Source organism: Rutidosis leptorrhynchoides, chromosome 2 (assembly GCF_046630445.1).
Source record: "Rutidosis leptorrhynchoides isolate AG116_Rl617_1_P2 chromosome 2, CSIRO_AGI_Rlap_v1, whole genome shotgun sequence".
NCBI classification, from domain to species: Eukaryota; Viridiplantae; Streptophyta; class Magnoliopsida; order Asterales; family Asteraceae; genus Rutidosis; species Rutidosis leptorrhynchoides.
In genome coordinates, this window is record NC_092334.1 from 632,542,515 (window position 1) to 632,550,549 (window position 8,035).

The following is an 8,035-nucleotide window of genomic DNA, read 5'->3' on the forward strand; positions in this document are numbered from 1 at the left end:
AATAATAAGAACGATAATTTTATCTAAATCAATATCTTGTAATATTTTAATTTCATCATGATACCCTTACTCATTATTTCCTAATCGTTTCGTTTAATAGCTTTTAATCGTCTTTTATATCGTGTTCATAATAATGATAATAATAGTAATCAAAATAATTAGGTGTTACAAATATTTATTTTAATTACACTAATATTAATAATGATAGTTACTATAACATTTTTAACGATAATACTAATAATTATCTTAATGATAATATAGTAATAATAATAATAACAATGACAATATCTATTTTTAAATAATGATATATATATTAATAATGATAATAATAATAATAATAATACTAATAATACTAATAATAATAATAATAATAATAATTGGATAATAATAATAATAATACTAATTATAACTTTAACGATAATAACGATAGTAATAATAAAAAAAATAACAATTTTTAATGATAAATCCCTTTTATTGATAAAGATAATAATAATGATAATAATAAGATAAAACTAGAACGACGATAAAAACGACGATAATAATAATCATTTTTAATAAAAATATCGAAAATTCAATTGATTATAACTTCTAATCCGTTCATCGAAACCATTCGATATCTAAAGGAAAAGTTCTTAATTTTTCGCTAGCTTTCCAAGGACATGCATATCTTATACCTTATCTCAACCGTAAGTGTAACTAATTCAATATTCAACCTAACCTGTCTAAGGGCAATATCAAAAGTACAAGCATGCATAATCCTAAATACTCGAGCACTAGTCAGGGATACACTATTAGTATGTAAAAGTTAAATTATGAGTACTCACGTATCAATATTGAGATTCAATATTGCAGGAAAGGTACGTAGACGCAACGGAAATGATAAACACTATATTGACCTCACGAGCATACCCATGAACCATACTCAATCACATCCATAGCTATAACCCATAATTTCCTTAATCCTATCCTACTCGAAAAACAATTTCGAAATCACTCGGACAGCACTCCGTCGTAATATTTTATGTATACTAATAATATCTTGAAATAATACGGAGTAAATATATATATATATATATGTAAATCGATTGAGAGAGTTTAGAGAAAAATATTTTCAAGTTTCTATGAAATAATGAAACCTATTGAATTCTATTTATAATAGATTTTTGAATTATTAAAGTGAATTATTAAAGTATGAATTATTAAAGTGAATTATTAAAGTATGAATTATTAAAGTGAATTATTAAAGTATGAATTATTAAAGTGAATTATTAAAGTATGAATTATTAAAGTGAATTATTAAAGTATGAATTATTAAAGTGAATTATTAAAGTTAAAGTAAAGTAAAAATAAAGTAAAGGTAAAGTTTAAGTATAGTAAAAGTATAAAACTATGTACGTATAATACGCGTATAAATATATATAATATTAATTTAAATCATTATATATATTTAATAAAATAAAATATAAATATCGTTATCTTTATCATACTAGTTAAGTAATGAGTTGTCAAAAGTGGTTCTAGATATTTATAAAAGTTATATACGTTTTAATAATAAAGTTCTTTTTAAACTGAAAACATTTTTGTACGTTTGAAACTAAATAGATCAATCGAGTCTTTATGAGATTCAATCTTCCACTATCCTTTGTCTAGTTCTCAATGATTGACAATTTGTTCTTATTTATAAATCACTTTACCATTTTCGGAATATTGTTAAAACGGGAAGATTTCTCAAATCAACGTGGGCCTTTCAACAGAGACTTGTAATCATAATTCAATATATCTGATAATTCAATCATTTGATCTTATCTTCTAATTCCATTGATAAATATTTTGAAACAGATACAATCATATAAAGTATTTAATCTAATATTTTGTTTACGTTTCAAGTTATAATATATATACACATATACATATATAATCATATTCGTTTAATGGTTCGTGAATTGTTGGAACATGGTCGAGGTTGAATGAATGTATGAACATAGTTTAAAATTCTTGCAATTTAACTTAACAAATATTGCTTATCGTGTCGAAAACATATAAAGATTAAAGTTTAAATTTGGTTGTAAATTTCCGGGTTGTCACAATATATGATTCAAAAGTACGTTATAATTATAATAAATATCGAGACGAGCCCATGACTTACAATTGTTTCTGCAACTCTATAAATTTTATGTGATCAGTTGAGACACCCGAACCTCGTAGAGGGAGTAGGAGTAGAACTCCTAAGTCATATGGTTCTGATTTTCAACTTTATTTAGTTGAAGGATCAAGAGATAGTGTTATATGTCAACTCTATTATTGTCACAATATAGAGGAAGATCCGAGAACACATGATGAGGCTATGAGGTATCGTGACGTTGCTTTTTGGAAAGATGCAATTCATGATGAGATGGACTCTATCATGGAAAATAATACATGGGTTCTAGCTGATTTGCCTCCCGGTTGTAAACCTTTGGCAACAAGTGGATCTTCAAAAGGAAGATGAAAGTTGATGGATCAGTTGATAAGTTTAAAGCATGTTTGGTCATTCAAGGCTTTAGGCAAAAGGAGGGCATAGACTATTTTGATACCTATGCTCCGGTTGCTCGTATTACCACGATTAGGTTGTTGATCTCGCTTGCGGGATCACAATCTAGTGATCCACCAAATGGATGTGAAAACAACCTTTCTTAATGGTGATTTGGAGGAGGAGGTGTATATGAAACAACCGGAAGGTTTTGTCATGCCGGGACAAGAGACAAAGGTGTGTAAGTTGATTAAGTCTTTGTATGGACTTAAGCAAGCACTGAAACAATGGCATCAAAAGTTTGATGATGTTATTTTGTCTCATTGCTTTATGATCAACCAATCGGACAAGTGTGTGTATAGCAAATTTGATCAAAAGGGGAATGGTGTGATCATTTGCTTATATGTAGATGACATGTTAATCTTTGGTACGAACCAAGATCAAGTTAACAAGACCAAAGAATTTTTGTCATCGAAGTTTTCTATGAAGGATATGGGTGTAGCTGATGTGATCCTTGGGGTAAGGATCAATCGTGGTGAGAATGACATCATGATAACTCAATCTCATTATATTGAGAAGATTCTCAAAAGGTTCAATTTTGAGGATACCTCCCCGGTTAGTACTCCCATTGATCCTAATATCAAGCTTTTACCAATACGGGTACGACTATATAGCTTAAATACTCGCAAGCTATAGGGTGTCTAATGTATGAAATGACTTGCACTAGACCAGATATTGCTTATGACGTGGGGAAATTGAGTAGATTTACAAGTAATCCGAGTTCTCACCATTGGCAAGTTGTGAATAGTGTATTGAAGTATTTGAAGCTGGCCAAGCACTTTGGTATCACTTATACCGGCTTTCCTTCTATTCTAGAAGGATATTCAGATGCAAGTTGGATTACCAATGTAGAAGATCATTCTTCTACAACTGGTTGGATATTCCTACTTGGTGGAGGGGCAATTTCATGGGCTTCTAAGAAGCAAACATGTATTACAAATTCGATCATGGAGTCAGAATTTGTTGCGTTGGCTGCGGCTGGAAATGAAGCCAAGTGGTTAAGGAATTTGGTTTATGAGATTCCTTTGCGTCCAAATCTCATTCCTCCGATTGGTATACATTGTGATATTGCTTCGACGGTGGCTAAGGCTTATAGTCACATGTATAATGGGAAGTCTAAGCACCTAGGTGTTAAACATTCTATGGTGCGTGAATTAATCATGAATGGAGTGATCTCCATTGATTTTGTTAGGTCGGAAGAAAATCTAGCGGATCACTTGACCAAGGGATTTTCCAGGACTCGGTGCACAAGTCGGCTATTGGTGTGGGATTGAAGTCCGTCTAGTTCTTTCAAAGTGGGATACCCAATTCCGTTCTAGTACAACGCTAGAAGCTTGAATTCAATGAGAAAAGTCTATTTTGAGAAGATTGGAACACATGTTTTCATATAATCCCAAGTTATGTGTTCGGACCTGCAAGATAAAGTAAGGTTGAAGTTTATAACTTCTTAATAGTTATTTTTAAAAATTGCATTGCAGGAGCGAGATTAAAGAGAGCTACCTAAGTGGACATGAAGTTGAGCCGCTTCAAGAAAGCTTTGGACTTAGTTTTATATATGTTCATAAATGGTTTGGGACACATGGCTCCTAATAGTGTCAAGTTGTATTGTAGATAGTATGAAACTAGTGTGTATGTTATCGTCAGGTTTTCAAATGAGTTGAAGGGTTCAAACTATTAGAGCACCCTAATTTTTGAATTCTTGGCATGTGTAATATACTATGTGTAAATTTAATCCGTGTGACATTTACACTTATGCATTAATATTCTGTTTGTTGGAATTTTTGTAATCAAGAATCATACTAAAATGGGGGGGATTTGTTGGTGATTTTAGCATGATTCAACGTTGTTTTAGTTGATTGGATTGCTAAGTTGAAAGTGATCAAACCGTTGAAACGCTACACGAATATGGAGAGTGTGGAGTACACGTTCGTAAAGGGTAATATGGTTTGAGGTAATGTAAATGAGCTTGAAAATAATGTTTGGAACATTAGAAATGCGAAACGCGACTTGAAAGTCTAAACGCGCTTGAAAATAAGCTTAAAAAAGTTTTGGGTCTGCATTAGCTTTAAGCCGCGGTGCAGCTCTTGGGCCCGCGGCGCGTCTTAAAGGGTGAAATGCTGGCCGAGAGTTTTGCTTATTTTGGTTGTTTGGTTCTTTGTTAAGCCGCGATGCGGGTCTTTGAGCCGCGGCGTGGCTTAACACACGGACGCTGAAAAGGTGTCTTTTCAACCCAAAAGGTGCATTTGATCCCCAAACGTTTTGGGGTTGTTCCAGGACATTTTAATACGGTTTTTTCATGTATTTAGACTATTTTAAACATAAATACATGGATATTAACTTCCAAGTCATGTTTAGGTTATAATTGAAAGGGTGTGTCTCTTCAAAACACCTTTTGACCTATCATAAATACATTCTTCATGTAGTGAGAAAAGATTCCAGAATTTTTAACCTTTCTTGCACACTTTCAACATAAAAACAAATTGAATATACTTTCTATAATTGTAGAGTTGATTTCTTTTAGCCAAGACATCATTTCATCTTTGTATTATGAATTATCCCAATTGAAATTTCGTGCAACCCGTGGTTAAGTGGGTCGAAATATTCGATTAAGAAAGTGAACACATCATTCAAAGATCAATCCGGAGTCATTACCGTTTCAGGCACGAAAGCAACACTAATACCTATTAATCAATTCGAGGTAAGTCAAATTGAGTCCCATCGGTTTGTTACTCTTGATTTTGCCATCGAATGTAGATACAATTTAATCAATGAATCAAAAAACTGAAACCTAAATTGCCGATTATGTATTTGTAATTGATACCTTTACATAAATAAATTGACGCTTATAGGAGGAGTTGAAAATTGTGGAACTTCTCAAATATTGAAATTTACTCGTTTAATTTATCCGTATTTTTAGCCATAGTATATCTTATATTATTCGTTTTTAGCCATCGTACACAACCACGGTGATGATGATATATTTGCAAATATATCAAAAAAAATTATCCAAGGGTCCTCACTAAATCTAGTGTTTTAATTCAACGGATATTATTTAATCATATTATCCTTTTCTTAAAATGCTTTGCTAATTATCCTTTTGTTATAAAGAGATAAAGAGATTTAGACATTTGAACTATTTATTTCATGAAATGTTATTGTAATATTTATTCAATTTATTTGGTTGCAGACAAATAGATTATGGGATTGTTACCTAAAGGAGATTCAAAATATACTCATAATAAAGCAAATAGTTTCCACTCTCTATACAATTCTTCAGCACATTAAACGATTAAAATCATAGAGTAATCTGTGGAAAACTCGACTAAAAAATTAATTACAAATTCGGGCAGGTTATCAATGCATGTTTTTTCATTTTGTATTTCATTTTGCGGGTTGTAACTATCTTCATTATCATTAATTCAACAATACTTCTGATATTATTTTTGTTTCGATTTCACTTAACAAATACTATATTTCTGATATTATTTTTGTTTCTATTTCACTTAACAAATACTATATAACATCGTATCAAAGATAAGCTTGATCATTTAGGTGGAGGAATTGTGGTTGCCCCTCTTAATCAAAGAAATGAATCAGTTCTTAAACACATGTTTTCTGAAATCAATCCATGTTCATATTTGGGCCAATCAAAAGAACAGCGGCGGCCCAATGGGGGGTACAAGGTGGACATATGTCCAGGGCCCAATTTTTTAAGGGGCCCAAAAAAAAAATTTCCTTATACCATTCCATGTAATTTTGGGCCTTTTTGCTTGTATTATCCTTGGGCCCAAAAAAAAATATTATCCTTGTACGGGTCTTGGGGCCCTTTTGCTTCGCACCGTCCCGGGCACTCAAATTCTCTGGACCGGCCCTGCAAAAGAGTACCACGTATTGTTCTTGTTATCAATAGGTGTGTCAGAATTAAAGATCGACCCATTTGTCAGGACCCATTTTTCAGGTAATTTTGGTCCGTGATTATAGTTATATTTTGTTTGTTAGAAAATTTAAAAAATTGATATGGTAATTCGTGGTTACATCCCTTATTACAATTTGTGAAATGGATGGGTTGACATGCAGGTCAAGTAACTATACACAATTAGTTGTTGACACATGTATCGTTAACTTTCAAAGTTTCAATAACTGACCAAACAAAGATTAATGACACCTTGCAGCCATTAGACTAACATTCAAAAAATCTATCAAAAACGGAGTCTACAGAAGCTAAAAAGAAATAAGAATAACATCTTGTAAGATTACAGCCACCAACACCACTTTATACTTCTGTATGCCTAACAAACTTCAAAACACACTACATGTAACCTTTTGCATTGACACCAAAGTCTAATCCAAACCAATCACAACAACTTTTGCAACATGTTGTACTACCAAATAACACCCATGTAATTTTGTCTCCATCAACATTATACATTATGCACTTTGTACCAAAACTATATGAGATGTGCTGTAGCAACTTCAATCATACATTTGTAGCAAAATAACACTATATGTACATTACTACTGAAATTGTTTTGGTTTCGTAACAACCTAACAAATACAATATAAAATATAATTATTCTGACAATTCAAGTTTTGATTCGTCCCTAAAAAATCCCCTGAATTCGCAAGTTAATAGAAATAATAGTAACAACATAAACCTCATTTTCTTTTAACAAAATGTGTCCACCCTTTCAGTCGAGGGTGGAAAGTGGACTCATCATTATCTTCTCGAGACCGGTAAAATCAATGTTCAAAAACTTTGCAATCTTAGTCACATAACCCACACCCACACTCGGCTTAGCCGCCTTTTTGTCATCCCCATCATAAAGATAACTAGCAACGATATTGGGAACATGAATATGCTGATGTAAGTCAATGCGATCAGTTAACCAAATATCAAGGGTGGTCATTTTCTCGTTACTATGCCTCCGGTAATTGACCGTGTTCGCAATGAAGCGGTCAATGACCCAGAGTTTGTGGGTCTTAAGCGTTGTTGCAATTTCCTTACCCAGCCTATAATGCACATTGCTAATGCGGTACCATGCAGTACGAAGTTCGGCCTCGTCAGGTAAGTTAAGACCCAAACATTATAAGCATTTAGTGTGTGTGAAAATGAATGGGAGAGGCCCTTTAAATAGACTTGAATTCAGCTGCCATACGGCTGGCAATCCGTATGGCAACCTATTTTTGGAGCCCGTTTGCACTGGTCAGCCCTTTTTTATGCCCGTTTGCCTGGGCCGGATGGCAGGCCGTTTTTCCATATGGCAGGCCGTAGGGCAAGCCGTATGGCCTGCCCTGGTCAGCTTGTTTCCTGGATCGTAACTTGATTTCCTTGGTCGTAACTTGTCTTTCACCGTTTTCGCTCTAGATTCTTCGTTTTAGCTCTGATTTACTCGATTCTTTTTGCATCGCCTTTGTAATTACTTGATCTATAAAATTAACCAACAAAGTGATTATTTTGGTGACAAA

At 33.0% G+C, this 8,035-nt stretch overlaps 1 protein-coding gene across 1 annotated transcript; it reads left to right on the forward strand.

Moving 5' to 3' along the window:
• Positions 1-3,222: 3,222 nt before the first annotated feature.
• Positions 3,223-4,159, forward strand: LOC139890092 (secreted RxLR effector protein 161-like). The gene is made up of 3 exons (XM_071872994.1): positions 3,223-3,714; positions 3,762-3,844; positions 4,048-4,159. The coding sequence occupies exons 1-3, from the start codon at positions 3,223-3,225 to the stop codon at positions 4,157-4,159; spliced, it is 687 nt and encodes a 228-aa protein (XP_071729095.1).
• The last annotated feature ends 3,876 nt before the right edge of the window (positions 4,160-8,035 follow it).

Coding starts and splice junctions, on each gene's coding strand:
- LOC139890092 (XM_071872994.1), top strand. CDS start 3,223: ATGACTTGCACTAGACCAGATATTGCTTATGACGTGGGGAAATTGAGT. Junction 3,715..3,761: donor TAGGTGTTAAACATTCTATG/GTGCGTGAATTA, acceptor TGATTTTGTTAG/GTCGGAAGAAAATCTAGCGG. Junction 3,845..4,047: donor GCTATTGGTGTGGGATTGAA/GTCCGTCTAGTT, acceptor ATTGCATTGCAG/GAGCGAGATTAAAGAGAGCT.